The sequence below is a fragment of the Megascapheus bottae genome, chromosome 4 (assembly GCF_031878675.1).
Source record: "Megascapheus bottae isolate mThoBot1 chromosome 4, mThoBot2.hap1, whole genome shotgun sequence".
In the NCBI taxonomy this organism is placed as follows: Eukaryota; Metazoa; Chordata; class Mammalia; order Rodentia; family Geomyidae; genus Megascapheus; species Megascapheus bottae.
Window position 1 is genome coordinate 28,802,212 of NC_143512.1, and position 23,188 is coordinate 28,825,399.

The window sequence follows — 23,188 nt, forward strand, 5'->3', positions numbered from 1 at the left end:
CAGGTTCAATTCTTTGGTACCACATACATAGAAAAAGCCAGAAGTGGTGTTGTGGCTCAAGTGGTAGAGCAGTAACCTTGAGGGAACCCACAAGACAGTGCTCAAGCCCTGAATTCAAGCTCTGGGCTGGCAAAAAAAAAAAAAAAAAAAAAAAAAAAAGGAAAAAGAATATGAACCTTTTGTGTAAAAAGTATTGGAATTATTTTTCTAATGAAGTTATCATTTGTTTGACTTTACCAGAATGTTCTAGAAGAGGTAACAAATAGAAGCTAGTAATGAATCACCCCTTATATCTTAGGATGCTTTAGGCTGATTTACTTGGTCACAAAGCTGAGGATTTTTCATATATCTGAGAAATTTCACATATTTCTCACATCTCTTCTAGTTTTAGCAATGACTTATATATAGTGGGTATGAAAGGAATTGATGACCTTGAGGCCATTATGTACATTTAGGGGATAGTAGGAATACTGTTCATTAGTCTTTGGGAAAACAAAACCAAAACAAAAACCTTTATTTGAAGGTAATTTACATACTTAGCCTTTGTCCAGACACACTTTTAAATAAAGTTCAAAAGGAATGTAAATCAAAAAGCTTAAATTCAGTTATGTTCCTTTTTTTCTGATCGTCTTAGAAATTTGTGTCATCATAGATGATAGTCTTTATGATTTTATTGTTTCCTCTTAGGATACATCCAAATCGCACCTATCAATATCACTTTTCTGTAAATGAGAGTGATTTTAATATCCTTCCAGGATTTTGAGCATAGCTAACATAAGTGCATTCTGTATAGAAGCTACTTTTTTCTATGCCCCAGGAGCCTGTGTTACATTTGGGCTCTTTTCTTCTGTGTCTGCTCTTGCTTGGTGACTTCATTCTCCCTACTATTTTTTTTCTCACTGTAGTTCGGTATTGTATGCTGTCTAGTTTTAGTTTGAGGGAAACCTCATTGATGAACAACAATGTTTTTTTTTTTGTTTTTAAACTGTCATTTGGATGGTTGTTTTGGTTCCCTACACATCTCTGGTACCAGTTTCAATTAGTGTACTTTTAATTGCTGATTGAATGTCTTAGCTTGATTTCTAGAGCTGGACCTAGAGAGCATGGATTATTTGGCGTTAGCCTAGCATCAGAGCAGTCCCAAGAGCCTCAGATAATTCACCCAGTTTTATTTGTCCTATGCAACACCTTGAACTTTCAGTGTATCCAAATGTGAAATGCAATGGGCTCTTCCCCACCCCCTGTAGTCTATTTCTATTTTGTATTTAATATCTGCCTTAAAACAAATATATAAAAAGCCCTCTGTGTATCTTTCTGTACATTTTATAAGTGCTCACCCTGTATTTTGAGCAAACAGAGAAAATAAATATTGTACTGTTTCATGTTTTGAAATGCTGACTGGATAAAGATTACACATGACACGTTATTTATAGCTTTATTTATACATAGTGGATTCTTGGTTGAAATCATGGAAAGGAAAAAGATATGATAATTGCTTTGTGTAGTTCACAGAATGAAATCTCCAACTGAGATGTTTTGAATCTAGTTTGTACTATAAACATTTCTAGGAAACCATATTTAAACCTCAGTGGTTATCATGAAGTATACAGCATGTCAACTGTGTCCCAATTCACATCAGTGAAAACCTTCCACCACTTTATTCCCTATAACCTAACCTCCATCAGATAATGCTAAATAAACTGTGTTGAGTGCACATATTAATATATATCAAATGTACCAAGCGGCTTGCTGGATACATTTTCAGGAGTGTTTATCTGTGGTCATGCAGGTTATAACTCTGAATTTTTATTAGGAAAACTAAATTGAGATTTTATAATATTCCTGATTTACCTTTACCAGCTGTGCCACAGCCATGGAAAATAACTCAAGAGGACAAAAATCTAACAGTATGGAAGAACAGAGACATTGCTTTTGCTTAGTGCTTACTTGCTTTGTATCTGGTATTATAAGGTTTAGGATCATGTGAACTAATTAATAGTCTCCTAACTTACATACTGCTACTCCAGTGAAATGAATTTTTAGGTTGTGTCATATAAAATAAAAACAATGATTAATAATTGGTATTTTATCTTGGGTATCTTGAAAATGATTGTTTAAAATGTAACTCCATCAGCAAAAATATGTTTATAATGCTACCTTCATTAAAGGAGCCACAAAGAAGTAATCATATGCATTTTTTTTTTTTTTTTTTTGCCAGTCGTGGATTGAGCTCAGGGCCTGAGCACTGTCCTTGGACTTTCTTAAGGCTAGAGCTCTACCACTTGAGCCTCAGCACCACTTCCGGCTTTTTTCTATGTATGTGGTACCAAGGAATCGAACCCGGGTCTTCATGCATGCTAGGCAAGCACTTTAACCAGTAGGCCAAATTCCTGGCCCAATCATATGCATTTTTAAAATTTAGGAATCAGATAATTTGGATCCATTGTAGAACAATCTAATAGTATAAATAGAAGAAATACTGAATTACTTGAAAGATAGAGTTAAAATTGTAAGGCACTTCTTATAGATAATTTATTTGTGGAATTGTTAGCAAAGACCATTGTGGAACCTCTTATAACAAACATCTTTGTTAATTTCTGAAACAGGATATAAATAAAAGATTGCAAGTGAAATTTGTGCACACATTTATGAGACTCCTCAGATCTGACTAATTTCTGAATGTAGGTAGATAGCACAAGTGTTGCTTTGGTAACAGTAATGATCACTCTAGGTCTGTCTACATTATTTGTGGCTTCTTGGCAGTTTGATTTCATCTATTCAGGAAGCCTCTAGACAAACAGTGCCTATATCTATTTTAGGCACGGCACCATTGCAACTCCAGGGACTTGCTCATTGCCTAAACTATAGACTAGGATATGTTTTTTCAAGGGATTTAGGCATATTTTATTCCTGTTGAATTTACCTTTTTTAAAAAAAATTCTATTTTAAAATTTTATTTTAATGTATAGAGGGGTTACAGTTATATTCGCTAGATAGAAGGTGCATTATTTCTCATACATTGATACCCCTTCTGTTTTTGTCCCCATTTCCCTCCCCCAGTCTTTTTCCCCCTATTTCAAATAAACAAACATCTATCTATCTCTCTCTCTATATGTATATAATATACCAAATAACAAAGTCAGATACTGTAACAATTTGAAATTAACCAAAGGTGAATTTATCTTTTTTGAATTAACTATTCACAGAAGAAAAGTAACAGCTACTTCCATGCTAAGTGAAAATGTTTCCTCTGTCAAAAGTCATATTAGACAGACAGCTTTCTATTTCTATGATAAAGTAACTGAAATAGTAAACTTGAACATTTATTTTGGCTCATAGTTTTGTAGGCTTTAATCTATGGTCATTCATTAATTCTATTACTTTTGGCCCTTCGTTAAGATAAAACATTATTGTTGGGAGCATGAGGTGGAGCAAAGAGAGAGATGGGGAATGGTTTGAATCTCACTGTCCCCTTTGAGAGCTGGCTCTGTTGACTTGACTTCCACTTGGTCTCACCTCAACCTCCTAGATATACTTCCATTTCCTAATAGTGACTTACACTGGTGAGCCTTAAATACATTCGATACCATTTGTCTTATATTCTAGGAATTCTTTTTAGGAGCTATGATGCTATTGTGTAACAATAACCCCGAAAGTTATACCAGAAATTGTATATTCACACATACACACTACTCTTTATGATACTCAATTATCAACCATTATTGTATATTTCACATTTATGAAAAGATGAAGTTTTTGGATATTAAGTTACTTGTCAAATGCCACAGATCTATTGTTAAATGGTGAAGTTAGGACTTATTATACCTATTAAAAAGGTAAAACCTAATATTGATCATTTAACTACAGAGACGATACCATACTTCATGTTCTTATTTAATCTTACTGTGGGTGAAAGATGATAGCACTTCCATTGAACAAATATGGGAAATGAAGCACAGCAAAGTTAAATCCTTTGTCATAGACTAGTAGCTAAACTCTACTCATGGTTGAGCTGAAGGACCCTTTCTCTTACAAATCATATTACCTGCAATTACAGTTGAGATATGAACAGCACTTGTAACAACCAATATTTCTATAGTCATACATAGCTTAAATATATTTTCCAGACCAGGTGTGCTGGCTGTAATCCCAGGTACTCAGGAAGCAAAATTGTGGTACAAGGCCAGGCTGAGAAAAATGTTATAGCAAGGCTCCATCGTAACAAACAAGCTTAGTGTGATGATTTCTGCCATAATCTCAGTTGTGTAGGGAGCCTAGTTAAGAAGATTGTGATCTGAAACTGTCTCTGGACAAGACTATCTGAAAAACTAGTGCCAAAAAGGGTTTGGAGGCATGGCTCATAGAGTATAGTGCAAGTACAAGCCTTGAGACAAAAAAGAAAGTACAAGCCCGTTACCACCAAAAAGAAAAGTACTTTCAGTGTTAAGTTTTTGCATCTTTACCTATTTACTGAATTTTAAACTATTTTCTGTTGTATTCTGATTTCAAAAGCAAGTCTTTGTGTTTAAAGAATACTATGTAGTTGTGAATGGAAACTGAAGTTTGCCTTGTTGAAAACAAGGCATTGGTTCCTCAGCAGAATAATGAATAGTCAGTCTTCTTTTGTTATTGTCATCAATATGCTTGTTGTTGTTGTTTTGTTCATTTGTGTTAAATTTTCAAAAATTATGATAAAGATGATATACACAGTGAAGTTATAGTTATATCAATCAGGTAAAGAGTTTTGGGCAACATCTTCCTTTCTCTTGTTCTTCCAATTTTCCCTTTTCATCTCTACACACAAAATTGTATAGTTTATTTTCATAGTTTCCTATGAGTACCGTTGCTGCATTTATTAACTCTTTGTCCCTCTATTTCTGTGCATTTATTTGTACAGATTTCCCATGTCATCTTCCTGTCTACTTTTAGCTTCCTAAGTGCTGGATTATGGGCATATATTACCACTCCAGGATTCATTATAGTTTTTACATGATTTGAATCAGGTTGAAAATTTTCTACTTTATGTGCTGTTTTGTTTCTTTTTTTTTAAACTTTGTTTGCTTATTTAAGCCATCCATTTATAGTTTTAATGCTTCTCCTTTGGCTGATGTAGAACAGAATTAGATTGTAATGAACACAATTTTATATTATGATAGTTTACTAGAAGGCAATCTATAGAGCAGTACTTCCAGATATTAAACTTAAAGAGAACTTCATTTTTAAAACAGCTGTTTTTTCCATACAACTTAATTTTTTAATTTGTTTATTTTTTTGTTGGTCATGGGGCTTGAAGTCTGGGTTTGCGCTCTGTCCTTGAGCTCTGAAGAGCTGAAGAGCTCAAGGCTACAACCCTACCCCTAGAGCCACTGGGCCACTTCTGGTTTTCTGGTGGTTAATTGGAGATAAGAGTCTCACGGGCTTTTGTGCCGGGCTGGCTTTGAACCACTATCCTCAGATCTCAGCTTCCTGGGATTATAGGCGTGAGCCACTGCGCAGCCCATGAAGTTTAATTTTTAATTTATATTATAGGTGCTTGTGATATTTTATGAATTATGAATTTCTTCTATTTGTATATTCTAGGATTCTGTTTGCAATTTACTTTGAAAGAATTGTAATTTTTTTTTTTTTTGCCAGTCCTGGGCTTGAGCTCAGGGCCTGAACCCTGTCCTTGGACTTTCTCAAGACTTGAGCTTTACCGCTTGAGCCTCTGCACCACTTCTGGCTTTTTTTTTCTATGTATGTGGTACGGAGGAATCGAATCTGGGTCTTCGTGCATGCTAGGCAAGCACTTTACCACTAGTCTGAACTCCTAAGAATTGTAATTTTTTAAAATTACTTGATTTTTTTTAAAAAAATTAGGGGATCCAGGACACTAGATGCTAAGGCAGAAGGTTCATGAGTTTCAGGTCAGCCTATCTTAAAAAGCAAAAACAAAAACAAAAACCCCCACAAGTCAGTAACAAAAACCCTCAGATAATAAGGAACTAACCAGTAAAGTTTTGCTACATACATACATACATACATACATACATACATACATACATACATACGTATCTTTAAGGTATCATGTTCAGTGACATGAGAATTACAATGAAGACAACTTAAGATCTATATTTCTAGAGTGAGAACTCTGTTAACTCAACCAGATAGAAACACAAATAACCTAATGCAAAGCAGACAATAAGTGCGATGGTATAGGTATAAAGTGCAGTGGCAATCAAGATAGGAGACTGTCTTGCAGCTTGAGGATCCAGTAAGCTCTCATGAAGTAGATAGAATGGAGTAGAGCTTAATGTATTGCTTTCATTCATTCTAGACTGTCTTCTGAAGATTGATGTCTATTTCCTTGATCTCTTTAATTTTCTTGCCAATTTGGATAAACATGGCCCAAATCCAGCAGGGAGGTCCAGATGAAAAAGAAAAGACCACAGCATTAAAAGGTACATACTTCATTTGCTCTTTCAGGAAATTCCCATTGGGCCTACCAAAGTTACAGGAGCATTTAGGTCACCTCTCCATCTCCATTTTAATATATTGGTACCTACGCTATTTGTAATTAGATATATGCCTCACAGCAACCACCAGTGTCTGACATGTAGTTAATCATGAATTATATAGGTATAAAATTCTTAAAGTTCTTGTTCAAGATAATACATTAAATCATAAATGTGTTTTAAATCAAGATTAGTGCTTTTCCATTTTTTTTCCGATCAGAATGACATAATGGGTTAGAATAATTCCTATATTGTCTTTGTGGCATTGGCATTAGGGTATTTCAACATTTCAAGAAGGAATCTACCATAGATATGGTTAGGAAATTTCACATTCTAGGCTATTTTGTTTGAAATCTGCTATCTCTTGTCATTTTACTCCTGAAGGAATATCCATTGTTGAGTTGTAGTCTTTTCATTATCATGCATTTCAATCTGTCTTCAAGTTACTTTAATTTTTTTCAAAGTTTTAGCAAGGAATTATTTTAGTATAATGGGAGAAATGGAGAAAGAAAGGAACACTTTCTGTTTCCCATGCAGGAAATGGGATTTATAGATTCAACAGGAGAGTTGACTGTTCTTATATGGTCTGAGTTGGGCTCAGTAACCCATAACCATGTAGTAACCCCCAATCTTTAGATAATGATTTTGAGTGGGTAAGGTAGATGAATCCAATACAAAACACAGGCAATGTTTAGGAATTTTTTTTGTTAGTTAAGTCCTTTAGATTCTTTCTTTCTCTAACCACTCAGGAAGTGTTCCCAGATTTTTAACATTGCAAACTAAGAAATTTGTAAGTATTTCCTATATCTCAAAGGAGAAAACAGATTTAAATAATACCTCCCCTATTTCTTTTTTAAATCTCACATATTTTTACTTATTTAACATAGCCATAGTACATAAATCATTTGCCAAGACACATAATATGCTATATTAGTGTATTATGCAATGTTCATTTTTTTTTATCATTTTTGTGTTTTTTAAATTTATTTTTTCATTGTAATGTCTAGAGGGGTTACAGTTACATTAGCCAGATAGTAGGTGCTTTGCATCTCACACATTGATATCCCTTCTCATGTTTTTGTTCTCATTTTCCTCCCCCACTTCCAGTCATCTTGTTTCCCCCCTTCTCTTTTCTATTTCAAATAAACAAACAACCTTATATACAATATGCCAGGTAACAAAGTCAGATACAGTAACAATAAGAGATTAACCAAAGGGCAACAAAAGAGAAGAGAAATAACATAGTACATTAAGAACAACAATCACACAAGATAAAGCTCTTTGTTTCCATATCCTGGCGATCCTTTCATTTAGCCTCATCCTATATGACCTTATGAACCTAGGTTTTGCACTATTGTAATCCTCTGCTAGGAGAGTCCTAGATGTGTACTGATTATTACAAATGAGGGAAACTATTGAGTCTATGTGCCTTTGGGTCTGGCTTACTTCTTAATCTTGACAGTAAAAAGAAGGGCTTCTTAACCTTTTTTTTTTTTCAGCTTGCTTCCTATTTTTAACTTCTAGTCTGGTCCTTTTGATATTTGCTGAAAATAATATACTTTCTGTTTCCTCATCTATCTAGCTTGCTTCCTTTTCCCTTCATTTGCTATTTCAGTTCCTTTTAATCTTATAAGGCATGTGGGGAGGTATAGTCCATTTTCTGTAGCTGCTTCATGCTAAGAGTGGATTGTCAGTCTTGCCTGGACCAACCAAAATGTGTGTGTGTTTAATCTATTTAGTCTGGACTATTTCCATAACTTGGTTATGGTAAATATTAGTATAATAAACATGGCATGTTATATTTTGATTTGCAATTTTTTAGATAAATGCCTAAAATTGGTATCTTTGTATCAGAGAATAGTTTTGTTTTAATTTGATGAGCTATTTCTTTGTTTTTGTACTTTTTTTTGTCAATCGTGGGGCTTGAACTCTGGGCCTAGGTGTTGTCCCTGAGCTCTTTAGCTCAAGGCTACCACCCTACCCATTGAGCCATATCACCACTTCTGGTTTTCTGGTAGTTAATTGGAGATAAGAGTGTCACGGACTTTAGTGTCCAGGCTAACTTTGAACAGAGATCCTCAGATCTCAGCCTTCCGAGAAAGTAGGATTATAGGTGTGAGTCACCACGACCAGCTAAACAGTATAGATTTTTTCTTTTTTGATAGGTTGTAGGGCTTGAACTCTGGGCCTGGGCATGGTCCCTGAGCTTTTCAGCTCAAGGCTGCCACCTTACCCCTTGAACCATAGCACCACTTCCACTGATAAGTGATTTCTATACTTCTTGTTACACTGATCTGTATTGCCCCAGAAGTATTATATTAGAGCTATTTTTTCCTCAATCATTTCCAACATTATTGTTGTTCCTAATCTGATGAAGACCATTGCTGAATGGTATGATGGAATCTCAGTGTTGTTTTGATTTGCATTTCCTTTGCGGCCAGGAATATTGCGGATTTCTTCATTTATTCATTGGCCATTTGTACTTTTTTTCTGAGAAACCTTTATTTAGCTCCTTTGTTCAATGAATTTGTTACAGGTTCCTTAGTGGATTACTTTTAGAAACTCCATGTATATTCTGATTATCCAGCCCTTGTTGGATGTATGGCTAGCTAAAATCTATTCCCACTCTGTTGTCATTTTAGCTTAGTGAGTGTACCTTTCTCTGTGCAGAAGGTTTTTAGGGTGATGCAATCCCATTTGTCCATTCTTTCTCCTCATTTGTTCATTCTTTCTCCTATTTGTTATGCTCTTAGAATTCTATTTAGAAGTTCCCACCTATGCCAATAAGTTCTAGTATTTCCCTACTACTTTCGAGGCTTCAGATCCTTACATCTTTACATTGAAGTCTTTGATCCAGTTTGAATTGGTATTAGTGCAAGTTGAAGGACAGGCATTCAGTTTCAATCTCCTACATATGGGTATCCCAGCACCATTTGTTGAAGAGATTTTTTATCTTTAGGCCTGAAATGTTATTATAGGAAATAGAATATTTTACATTTGCGATGACGAGGATTAGAGGAAATAAAATATTTTACATTTGCGATGACGAGAACAAACATTTAATTTTAAAAGTTGTTTTTTTAAAAATCTTTTTCTAAATGCCAACTGTTAATCTGTTTTGTTCTAATATGACAATATAACAGATTGGGTAACTCATAACAAGTTTATTGACTCACATTTCAGGAGGCTGGGAAATCGAATGAAAGCACTGGCTTTCTAAGCTCTGTTCTAATGTATCATTCCATGGTAGAAGGTGGAAGGACCATGAAGCAAATGATTGCTGAACTCCTCCCTTTAAAGCAAGAGTATTTCCACTCCTGAGACCTCCTCATGGCTCTGTTACCTTTTAAAAGCTCTACCTCTGTCGGGGTCCTTCATCCCCAGTCCCTCTTGTGGAGGGATGGGAAAAACACACCCCAGCCAGTCCATGCCACAAGAGGAGAGGGCCCACTGTCCTCCCGCACTCAGCCTTGCTTCTCCGGAGTACGAACAGAAACGCCATGCAGCTTCATCAAGGCAGGAATCTCCCTCTAAAACTCCCCTCCTTATATTGGGTGCGGGAGCCTATCATCACAACAGGTGGGCAGGATAAAGAGGTCCACTTGTTTACCCCTACTACAGGACTCAGCAGAAAGTTATTAGAATGGCGTTACTCGGCCCCCAATATCTCCCCTGTTTTTATCTTAAAAAAGACAAAACTTAGGATATGTGGGGCTACCACCATATTAGATCGGCTGTGCCTGTCTTAAGTGTCTCCAAGCTCATTACTCTTCTTACGTGTCATGGGATCACTAAGTCCTTTTTACTTGGCTCCTGTCTTAGGTTGATTGGCTAACAGCTGGGACTTGCCCGTCTTTGACTACCAGCCGTCCATTTAAGCAAATCAGATCTGAGGGGATGCACCTACTTCCATGGGAGCAAACGCCTGTCACATTAGCATTCACTTTCTGCTTTGACTTTGCATTATTTTAGGCCTTAAACTGTTTACTCCCATGTAGACTTAGATTTAAATTTACCTTTCACACACACATTCGCAGTCGTTCCGCTTTGAACCCATTTCGGTTCTGTTCTAAAATATCTTTACACACATTCGCGGTCGTTCCGGTTTGAACCCATCTCGGTTCTATTCTAAAATATCCTCGCCTTTATACTGCTCTGGCCAGAGACTCCGTGAGGTTCCTCCCTACCTGGGACATTGCCTCGCCCTCCGCGAGGTTCCTCCCTACCATGCCCGAAGTGACCTGCGCTTCAGAGGTGATCTAGGATATTGCCTCACCCTCCACGAGGTTCCTCCCTACCATACCCAAAATGACCCGCGCTCCGGAGGTGATCTGGGAATAATTAAAATCTTTCACACACACACATTCGCTGGTTTTTCAGTCTTTGAGGAGTTTTGCCTTGGTCTTCCTCCCTGTCTTTTTCTCTTTCCCTATGAGCAATTTCAGCCTGCATTTTCCCTTCAGGTTTCCCTGGCCTTTCAGTCCCTCCTTTTTCCTTTCAGGTTTCTCTGGTTTTGCAGGTAGTTGCTCCCCTTTCTCCTGTTTACCACCTTTTTTCTTTTTCTCTCTTTGTTCCTCTCTTTCTCCTTGTCTTCCTGTCTTTTTCTTTTTCCCTGTAAGCGACTTCAGCCTGCATTTTCCCTTCAGGTTTCCCTGGTTGTTCAGTCTTTTTGTCTTTGGTTTTGTAGGTAGTTGCTTCCCTTTCTCCTGTTTACCACCTTTTTCCTTTTTCTCTTTGTTCCTCCCTTTCTCCTTGTCTTCCTGTCTTTTTCTTTTTCCCTGTGAGTGACTTCAGCCTGCATTTTCCCTTCAGGTTTCCCTGGTTGTTCAGTCTTTTTGTGCCTTTCAGGTTTTCTCCGGTTTTTCAGTCTTTCCTCCATGTATCTCTCACTTGTGCCCGTTTCATGCCCCATTTCGTGCCTCTTTTGTGCCCCACGTTGGGCACCAGTATGTTGGGGTCCTTCATCCCCAGTCCCTCTTGAGGAGGGATGGGAAAAACACACCCCAGCCAGTCCAAGCTGCAAGAGGAGAAGGCCCACTGTCCTCCCGCACTCAGCCTTGCTTCTCCGGAGCACGAACAGAAATGCCACGCAGCTTCATCAAGGCAGGAATCTCCCTCTCTCTAAAACTCCCCTCCTTATATTGGGTGCGGAAGCCTATCAGCACAACAGGTGGGCAGGATAAAGAGGTCCACTTGTTTACCCCTACTACAGGACTCAGCAGAAAGTTATTAGAATGGCGTTACTCGGCCCCCAACATACCTCTCAACATGTTATGAAGGCAGTTAAAAACAGTGAGGGAGCTAGACACTGGTGGCTCATGCCTGTAATCCTATCTACTCAAGAAGCTGAAATTAGAGAATCAAGTTCAGAGCCAGCCCAGGCAGCAAAGTCCATAAGACACTTCTCTCTAGTTAGCCACCAAAAAGCTGAAAATGGGGCTGTAGCTCAACTGTTAGTACAGCATTAATATAGAGCAAAAAGCTCAGGGACAGTACCCCAGGCCCTAGTTCCAACCTATCATACACAAATACAATAAGCAACAATAACAAAACAATGTGAGGATTTTTTTAAAGGGTTGAATGATTATTGAAATCATAGTGCCATCTATGCCAAGTATTAGATTTGCTTTTTATTTGATTGTGTAAAAATATGCTGTCTTCAAGGATTGCAAGATATCTTTGTACCACTTGCTCCAGCTGAGTATGTAACCAAGCAAGCTTGACTGTAGCTGCTTCTCTGAATCCTTGCCTGTAGTTCTATCCCTGTGTATTCTGTTAATAATGGCTTCAAGAATTTCCACTACCTCTATTTACTTATTTTTTCATGAAAGTCTCAAGCAATTTCTTGGAATGGTTTATGTCATCTTTTCTTTCTCTTTTATACACCATATTTTTGTGTGTGTGGATGTGTGTCTCATGGGGCTTGAACTCTGGAGGCTGTCCCTGAGCTCTTCAGCTCAAGGCTACTGCCCTACCCTTGAGTCAAGCACCATTTTCCTCATCTTTTCTTTCTTTAGAAGTAATGTGATACATTGAGGAAATAGCCCTTATCTACAGGCCTTTGTAAACAAACTCTCCTCACAAGTGAGAAACTTAATGATGGTTTAAATTAGGTTATTATCAAATAGATTCATGCCTGAGATAGCTCCAAGATAGGTGCCATCAAGTAGATTGAGGAAACACTTGGGAACACCTGTTAGGGAGGTTATGGTGAAAAGTAAGAGTTAAGCTTGTGGTATTACATTCAGGTGCAACTTAAACATCAAATTTATAAGTGAAGTTGGAGAAGTGATAGAGAATTTAAATTTAAGATTTTTTTTTAGGATCCATTAGCATATGTAATGTCTTATCTTAATTGATATCAGTGTATCAATGTAGCTAGAAAAGAGAAGTATCAATATAGATAGAAAAGACAAGTGTAAAGATAAAGCACTGGGTACCTTTTGTTTTAGCATTATAAAAATGATAGAGGTAAAATGGAATTTCTACTAAAACTGAGAACCAGGAACAGGAAAGAGATCTCAAATGATAAAATGGGAGTAATTTATGTCACATGATGGGTAAGATTAGATGAGGATTGTACATTCATATGATTGGTGAATTTGTACTAGAAAATGGGAGAAAAGAACTGGAAAGCACCATGGACAAGTCTGTGAAAGATTTTGATGTGTACTTGTGTGGTCATGGGAATGAACTAGCACACTCAGAAGAATGTGTGATAAAGAGTGATGCCAAGGAATATATATAAAACATTCTACCTGCCTAGATGTGCAGCATTTCTATCTAGATAGATTTTGTTCATTTTCAACTTTACCCGATAATGTAGAGATTCAATCTGAAGTTCTGGTTTTATTACTTCCATAAACAGTATGGTATATGAGATTCAATTGATTTGGAGGGATTTCAGAGGTGTGTAGTGATGTTAAAAGAGCATAGGTAGGCTCTAGAGCTAGAACTATCTGGATTGAAGGTCAGACTTTTCCCTCTTACCAGAGGACAATTTGTTTAACTTCCCTTAGTCTTCATAATTGGAGTAACTAGCACACCTGGGTTCATCAGAATTAAGGAGTCAAGTTGGAAAGATAGGTGTTGACCCTTAGAAAACATGGGTTTGAACTACATTGGTCAGTTTATACACAGATTTTTTTCACACTTAAAATCAATTTGCAAACACTTTCAGATAAACTGTATATCATAGAAATGTTAAAAATAGAAAAAATTAAGTATGATAAAATAAATATTCTGTCATTTACTATCATAAAATATATATAAATATAAAATGCATGAGTTTAGCAAAACTTATGTACACTAATGTAGACAATTTGTGGTACTAATCAAGAAAATGTAAATAAACACAAAGATGAAATATTAGGTCATCCATAAAATGAACCTAATACTTAACATATGTAATTACAAAAATTGTGTAATCACCTGTTTCTACTGTGTAGACTCAAGGGCTGTTAGTGTCTACGTAAAGTTTCACATGATAGGTAAGCAGTTTCTAAATTGTGTGAGGGAGAGGAAATGATCATTCTTGCTTGTTCAGTTGGGTTTTTTTTGTATATAAAGCGTATATCTCACAAAACATGCTAATATGAAGCTCAGCACCATGAACACCGGCACAGATAGATTTATCCCTGACAGCATCTCCTCGTGTTAGTGCCTGCATATAGAGACAAGAAGGTCATCCAAGGAAGGTTTTGAGAATTGTAAAATGACTCAGTGTAAGAAACTGATAAGTGTAATCAACAGGAATAATATCAAGGAAGATATATTTATACATGAAACTACCATAGAGAGGAAATATCTTCACAATATAGGTAATAGAAAAACTGCAGTTTGATTTCATTGAAAACACCAACAACAAAAATACAACCTTAGCTGGGGACTAGTAGCTCATGCTTATAATCCTAGCTATTCAGGAGGATGAGATCTGAGGATCCTAGTTTGATGGAAGCTTGGGCAGACAAGTTCATGAGACTCTTGTCTCCAATTAACCAGCAAAAATCTGAAAGTGACTTATGTGGTAGAGTGTAGCCTTGAGGGAAAAAGCCATACAAGAGCATGAGGCCCTGAGTACAAACCCCAGTATTGGCATACATACAAAAATTAAAAAAAAAGACAATTGTACTACAGGCAAGGTTTCCATTTTTTACTACTTGCACAAATCTTTTTGAAGACCACATAAGGTACCAACTTTCCTGTGCATGGAAAACTAAAGAGATCCTGATAATTAGGATGCAGGATGTTCATAGACTACAGAGAATGTATTTGAGGGTTATAGATTATTTTTCCCTAAAGGTCCTCCTCATTAAAGACAAGTCTAGAGAGGATAGCCGTTGTTATAATGTGGATCTATAATGTCACTTAAAATCTCATATTGAAGACTTAGTCCCCAAAGCAATAGTGTTCCAGTGATTAGATCATGAGGGCTCTCTCCCTTTCCCTCTCTCCCTCTCTCTCGCTTTCCCTCTACTCCCTATGATATTCTGCCTTACCTCAGGTTTAAAGAAATGGAGCCAATTAACCATGGACTGAAACCTCTGAAAGTGAATCTAAATAAATCATTCCCACTTTAAAGTTTTCCTCAGCTAAAGAAGAAGATAGGGAAATCAAGGAGATGAGACACAAAGTTGCTTTTACCCTAAACACAATTTACATTATACTACTTCCCTTTTACTGAAACCCTGTTTTCCTAGTACCTTATTAAAACTTCTGGACAACATTGAATATCAGTAGTAAGCTTGTTATTATAGTATAGACTGCCTTGACTACAGTTCAGTCAGTCCTACTTTCTTTTGCTCTTTTGATAGCAGTGTATTTTCCAGCCTCATCAATGAAGAGGTATTTTGTTTTTGCTGATAGGTTGTGTGTTGATATTGGTTATGTGTTGATTGATAGTGGAAATGAGGCCAAGAGAGCTTGCCTAGTTTGGTCTGCAATGTACCCTGGAAACCTATGTACTAAAGACTTGGTCTTTTGCATTATTGGAAGATGACAGACATCTCTAAGAAGTAATTTCTAGGGGAAAGATTTTAAGTCACTGGGATGTAGGCTAAAAAATGGGGGGTGGTGATTTGGGGATGCAAGTCTCCTATCTGTTCCTTGGCACCATATGATCAAAGGCCGCCTCTGCTTTGTGATCTTGCAGTTATATACGCTGTTGCCAAAAGCAGTGGAATTAACTGAATATAAACCATTAAACCCATGAGCCCAAAATAACCTTTGCTTTTTATCTCAGATATTCTGTTATAGTAATGGAAAGTCAACAAACACAACCTTGCTCTGTGGTTATGTGATTTGACTTGCGAACTGTTCAGCTCCTGCCATTTTCCATGAATAGAACATAATCCAGGTTGTTACTAGTCTAGTGAGAGAAACACTGAGTTCATTTCTATCTTGTCTGAAATCTAGCTTTCAGGAAATTACACTGAATTATTTCCAAATGTTAAGACAATCTCATATTGCTTTAATAAACTTTTTGGACATGGTATGGATTACCCCGTTTATATATTATGGGTTTTGTTAACAATTTTTATATACACTTAAGTTAAAACATCAGATCAGATTATTTTAAAATTAAGTTTTATTGTCAAGGTTATGTATAGAGGCATTTCAGCTACATATGTAAGTTCATAAGTGCATTTCTTCTTGAACATGGTTGGCCCCTTCCCCGTTTTTCCCCCACTTTCACTCCCCTCCATCTCCCTTTCCCCCACTGTTGGTGGGAGTGTAAACTTGTTCAACTACTCTGGAAAGCAGTATGGAGGTTCCTTAAAAGTCTAAACATAGAGCTACCCTTAGACCCAGTAATCCCACTTCTGGGCATTTACCCAAATGACTGTAAATAAGGCCTAAAGGTGCCAGCACCTCCATGTTCACTGAATCATTATTTACCATATCTAAGATAAGAAACCAACCCCCATTCCCCTCAGTAAATGTATGAAACAAGAAAATTTGGTATATATACACAATGGAATTATGCTTCCATCAGAAAGAATGACATCATCCCATTCATAAGGAAGTAAGTAAAGTAAATCAGATCCAAAAAAATATAGAATTCATGGTTTCCCTCATTTGTAATAATTAGTATATGTCTAGGATAGTCCTAGAAGAGGATCACAGTAGCTCAATAGCTATGTACATATGACCATATAAGATGATGTTAAGTGAAATGAACTCCAAGATATTTTCTTTGTGGTTGTTGTTTTTAATGTACTGTGTGAAGTTCTTTCTTTCTTCTTTCATTTTTTTCCCTATTTGGTTTATTCCCATTTGATGTATTCCCTGTTGTTACAGTATTTGATTTTGGTACCCTGTTTCTAGTATCTGTGTTTCTCTAAATTGAGTAAGGAAAAGGAAACAACAAAATGGTAAGACAAAGGACAAATGGTGAACCAATGCAGCAGCAATACTCACAAGAAAGTGTGTCAGATCAGGTTAGGGATGAAAAATATTTCCAGCAATGTTTTCTGCAAGTATTTGTGTAAAACTGATACTCTTTTTTCAACTACAAAGTTCATCAGTGAAACTATTGTGGGCTAGATCTTTGTTTTTTATTCCCTTCCCTTGATGTGCCTCTTCATATTCCCTCTGAATATGCCCTGGATATTCCCTGAAAATATACCTCCTCAATGTAAATGGTGCCCCCAAAGCAAGATCAAAGTGAATGTTAAAGTGAAAGCATTCATGTCAGGCATTGTCTGCATTAGAAACCAAGAAAGGTTTCAAACCAATTAAGCTACTTTAAGAAATCTCACAGAAAATGAAATTGAAGTAGGCAACAGAAATGGAAATTTTTATTTGTCAGAGATGTCATATCTTTAGCAGAAGTTGGGTGGCAGTATAAAAAAAATAAATCAAATACATACTCTACAGTATTGAACTCTATGCATATTAAGAGTTCATGTTTGTTTGTTTATTTTCTAATAGTAGTCTCTGTGAAACCACATATCTGTGGATCCCAAGAGTCTGTTGTATTTCATGGCCTAGAATATACACTTTGCTAGTATTTCTTGTGTGCGTACTTAAAAAAAATGTGCATTTGCTATGTAAATGTCATTAGGTTGAATTGATAGAATTTCAAACCGTTTATGCTCCTGTTTTCTGTATAGTAGCTTTATTTGTGAATATGAAAGAGTATTGAAGCCTCCTGTTATAATTATGAGCTTAGTTTTCTTTCCAGTTGTAGAAGTTCTTGTTTCCTTAGAAGTGCTTTTGAATATTCACATTTAGATTGCTACATTTCCTTTGTGAAGTTGTTCTTTTAACATTATGACTTATATTTTTCTCCATTTATCTAATGTACTTGAAGTGTACTATTTCTTTTTCTTTTTGGTTGGTCGTGGGGCTTGAACTCTGGACCTGGGTGCTGTCCCTAAACTCTTCAGCTCAAGCCTACCACACTACCCCTTGAGCCACAGCCCTAGATCCCATTTTCTAGTGATTAATTGGAGATAAGAGACTTCCGTCCTTTAGTGTCCTGACTGGCTTTGATCCAAGATCCTCAGATCTTAGCCTCCTGTGTAGCTAGGATTATAGGTGTGAGCCACTGAGCAGCTGAAATGTACTTTTTCTAATTGTGGTGTAGATAGTCTAGACTTTTAAAATCCTTTCACTGTTAACTTTTCTTTATCTGTATTATACCCTACACACAATAGGTCATGCAGCTTTTAGTGAAATTTCCTTTTATTTGGAGTGCTTAGGCCATTTTATATCTTTTAAAATTATCCACATTGTTCATAATTTAACATTGTAGATAATGTTTTATTTAACTACCTTACATTTTTGTTGTTGGGACTAGAACTTGATATCAGGGCTTTACATTTACCAGGCTAGTGTTTTATCACTTGAGTTATACTTCCACCCCTGTACTATCTGTTTTTAATTTCAACTCTACTTTTAGTCTTCTCTTGTTATCTTTGGATTACTTTTAAATATTAATTAAATTTTTGGTTACAGTTTTTGGATTAGCATTTACCAGTTACAGAAACTGGTAGGATATAATATCTATAGTTATGAATTGCTTAATGTTAGGGATATTTTCAGAGAAATAGGTTGTTAGGCAGTTTCATTATTTGTAAGCATCATATGTTTACATCATACAAACATAGTTGGTATAGCTTACCATTTACACAAGCAATATATTATGTACCATTAATATGTGAGGCCATGAATGTTTTATGTGTATAAGCACACACATATACACACACACACACACACACATATATATATATGTATACATACATATGTATCTTTCTGTACATGCAGAAAGAGAGATGGAAGAGAAATTGATTTTAGGAATTAGGCTATGTGATAACAGGGGTTAATATACAGGCATTACCAGATCCAAAATATATAGGGTAGCCTGGCAAACTTGACCTTCAGGAAAGAGTTTATGTTACCCTGTTAAGACTGAACTGAACAGAATAGCAGGCTGGCAATTCAGGAAAAATATACTCAAAAGACAAAACGTTGGAAATGAACTTTACAACTTGTGGGGGCAGGGGTTGAAGAGAGAAGGAAAGTAAGGGAAAATGGGGGGAGTAACAACACTTGACAAGAAATGCAATCATCACCTTACATCTGTAAGTATACAGCACTTGACAATAAAATTAAATTAAAGGTTGTTTTTTTTTTTTTTTTTGCCAGTCCTGGGGCTTGAACTCAGGGCCTAAGCATTGGACTTCGACAAAGCTAGAGCTCTACTACTTGAGCCACAGAACCACTTGCAGCTTTTTCTATGTATGTGGTACCAAGGAATTACACCTGGGCCTTTGTGCATGCTAGGTGAGCACTCTACTAGTAGGGTTAACTCTGCACCGCCTCCCCCACCCCTAATTATTTTTCTGGCAGTACTGAGATATGAACAAGTATTCTATTACTTGAGCCATAGTTCTAGATCATTTGGCAGTATTTATGTGTTTGTCTTGATAAATTTATTGTTGAAATATATTTATTTCAGTCTTTTTTTATTAATGCTTCCAAACTGATTGGATAAAGCCAACCCATGTTACTACCAAAATCTACTAAGATTTTGGTGCTAATTATAATTGAATCTTTAGATTCAAACTAGATTCAGCAACTATCTATACTGTAATGACTCAGTACACAGATGTTTCTTCATTTAGATTTTGATTCCTCTCATCAGAACTTTGTAATTTTCAACAAGTAAGTCTTACACATATGTTATATTTACATGTAATATTTAATTTTTGAATTATTTCAGACTTTGTTAATTTATTTGAACAGGTTATGAAGATACTACATTTTTGTTCATATTTTCTTGTTAGCTATAAGTGGTTATTTTGGGTAGATTTGTGGTGATTTTCTATGTGGACAGTCATATAAGGTACAAATAATAGTGTTCATTTTTTTTCATTCCTGTCTAGTCTTTATGCTTTTTATTTCTCTCTCTGGCCAAATCTTACCTGATAGGACTTTATATACTCTGTTGACTAAGAATAATGAGAATGATAGTCTTGCTTGTTTTTGACCTGGGGAGCCCATGTACTTCACTATTAGTTATGTTTTTTAAGATTTGTGTGTCTCTTGGGCATTTACCCAAATGTCCAGAAACAAGGCCAGACTAAAGCTACTAGCACAACAATGTTCATTGAACCATTATTTACAGTAACTAAAATATAGAACCAACCCAGATTCCCCTCAGTAGGTGAATGGATCAAGATGTGGTATATATACACAATGGAATTCTATGCTGCCATCAGAAAGAATGGTATCTTCCTATTCATAAGGGAATGGAAAGACTTGGAAAATATCACATTAAGCAAAGTAAGCCCAACCCAAAGGAACATAGGCTCCATGTTTGTAATAATTAGTACACATCTAGAACTCTCCTAGCAGAGGATTACAATAGCACAAAACCTAGGTCCTTAATGTTCTTAATGTACCATGTGAAGTTATTTCATTTCTCTTTTTCCTCCTTATGGTTTAGCTCATGTTGTTACAGTATCTGACATTGTTACCTGGTGTATTGTCTATATGCTTATTTGTTGATTTGAAATAGGGAAGGGAAGGGGAAAAGCAAAATGATTGGGAAGGGGTGGGGGATGGGACAGTGAGACAAAAACAAGAAGGGGTATCAGTGTTCAAGAAGTAATGCACCTGATGAATGTAACTGTAACCCCTGTATACATTACCCTGACAATAAAATACAATTAAAAAAGATATGTATGTGCATGTATTCATTAAATCAGAAATTCCATTTATTTTTGTGTCTTGGTACTCTTTAATTATGTTTAGGTGTTAAAAATGATAGATTGGGGGCCAGGAGTTTGGCCTAGTGGTAGAGTGCTTGCCTAGTATGCACAAAGAGCTAGGTTCAATTCCTTGGTACCACACACATAATAAAAAGCTGGATGTGGTGCTGAGGCTCAAGTGGTAGAGTTCTAGCCCTGAGGAGCTCAAGCCCAGGCCTGGCAAAAAAAAAAAAAAAAAGAAAAAGAAAAAAAAATGATAGATTGCCTTTTGATTTTCTGGAATTAGTGATCTATTGATTCATAACTTATAATTCCTGTTCAATCCTAATAATTTCTATATGCTGCTGATTTTGATTTGCTCATTTTTGAAGATTTTTAATATCTAGATAAATGGATTTGTGTATTTATTTATTTATTTATTTATGCTCATAATGGGGCTTGAATACAAACCCCTTGTACTTGTTCAGAAGTGGCACTATACCAGTTGAGGCATACCTCTAGTGTACTTCCTCTGCTTAATTGGAGATGAAATCTAGGCTGGCTAGGGACTTTGATTCTCCAGGTCTCAGACTATTCATAGAGAAGAGTTACTACTTCCTGACTTGATTATCATTATTTATACTGTTTTTGAGTCAGATTGTTATCAGGATAATACTGGTATCCTTCCTCCCCTCCCTCCCTTCCTCTCCTCTCTCCCACACTCCCTCCCTCCAGTCCTCCTTACCTGTTGAAGATGTTATTTTCTTCTGGTTTGTATATCTTCAGAGAAGCCTTCTTTTCATATTTATTTCTCTGTATGTAACTCACTTTATCTACTTTTAGGATTTTATATGAAAGATATATCACAGAGTCATTCTGGAATTGGAACATACTTTTGTATAATTTCTTAGTGTTTATTCTGCTTAGTAGATATGTGACCTTAATGGTTTCATCATATTAGGAACATTAAAATATTTTTCTCAATTTCCAATATTCCTTCCTATGTTGATTTTTATAAAGCTTAGGTCCTAATATTTTATTTTAGTTTACCTGACATTTCTTCACAGGTCAGTAAAGTTTTTACTTTAGCATTTTTATGGACTATTTTCTCCTGGGGTCTTAATTTTATGTAATGTGTTATTAGCTCTTAAAGTTTACTGTTTTCATCTGTAATTTCTTTTCCTATTAATTTCTTAAGATCTTTAAGAAATTTTTATATTGTGTTTCTTTGAATATGGAAACTTTAAGTTCATTTTTCAATGATTTTTTCTATATTTTAGAATAGATGAATTAAAATACATGTTGAATTACCTTTCCTGTTATGTTCAATTTTTTAAATCATTTCTAGTTCACTAGATTGATTTCCTCTCTATCTTATGTCTTATAATTCTGTGCTTGTTTGCATACTTGGTTATTTTACATAGATGTTATAGGTAAATACTTAAAGATGGTACAATCCTTTTTTGTGTCCTCTCTGTCTCTGTCTCTCTGTCTCTGTCTGTCTGTCTGTCTGTCTGTCTGTCTCTCTTTCCCCCCTCTCTCTCCAATTTCTTTTGCTCTCATTCTGTGCTCCTGAAACCAGCCACCTTGTGTTAGTAAGGTGTTTTCAATTTAGCAAGATTCACATACTTTTTGTTTTTCCTTCCTATTGTGCTTTAAACTGTCTCCAGGTAGTAAAGGGTGGTCAGTCCAGGTTTTATTTCACTTGTTCTTTACAGTTTTGTTTTTTTGTTTAGCCTTTGAAAAATTACTTATTCATTTATATTATTTTGCTTTGCAGTTTAAGGAGAATAAGAATAGTGAGCATTCAATATATTTTGGTTCCAAGCAGAGTTCCAGTGTTGTTCTTGGTACTCATTTACGTCTTGAAGGTTTAATAATGAAGATTTAAAATGGTTTATTGTAAGTTATGTGTAATGTAAATTTATCATTTTAGCCATCTTTAATTGTGTGATTCTATAGCATGAAGTATATTCAAATTGTTGTGTAATCATCACCATCATCCATTTCCAGAAATCTTTCTATTTCACAGAATTGATACTCTGTATCCATTAAACAATAATTTTTCATCTCCGTCCTCTTAAAGCTACCATTGTACTTTTTCTTTCTGAATTTTATTACTCTAGATAACTCATATATGTGGGATAGTACAGTAAAGTAGAATCATGCATGATACATCTGAATACTCTTCCTTTTTTAGGAAGAATGCTATTTTATTGTATCTTGATACCATATTTAGTTCACCTGTTTATTTTATTTTCTATTGTATTTTATTGTCGGTATAATGTATAGAGGGGTTACAGTTATATTTGTCACGTGGTGGGTACATTATTTCTCAAACTTTGATACCCATTCTTATGGGTTTTTTTTTTTTTTTTTTAAATACTTGAGTCACGGTGCCACTTCCACCCTTCTAATGTTTTTGGCCTCCTTGTCCTCTTCCATACCCCTCCCAGTCATCTTGTTTTCCCCCTTCCCTTCCCTATTTCAAATAAA

General features: G+C 35.9%; 1 protein-coding gene across 8 annotated transcripts in view; it reads left to right on the forward strand.

Annotated features, from left to right (window-relative positions):
• Arb2a (ARB2 cotranscriptional regulator A) overlaps nt 1-23,188 on the forward strand; it is a 391,209-nt gene that overhangs the window by 21,901 nt on the left and 346,120 nt on the right. For 6 of the 8 annotated variants that reach the window (XM_090331618.1, XM_090331625.1, XM_090331624.1 and 3 more), the window contains exon 2: nt 6,317-6,440. The exons of the other annotated variants lie outside the window; for them this stretch is intronic. In XM_090331618.1, the coding sequence (XP_090187744.1) occupies nt 6,335-6,440 (106 nt within the window). In that variant the 5' untranslated portion in view covers nt 6,317-6,334. The remainder of the gene's footprint in view (nt 1-6,316; nt 6,441-23,188) is intronic. 8 annotated transcript variants of the gene reach the window in all.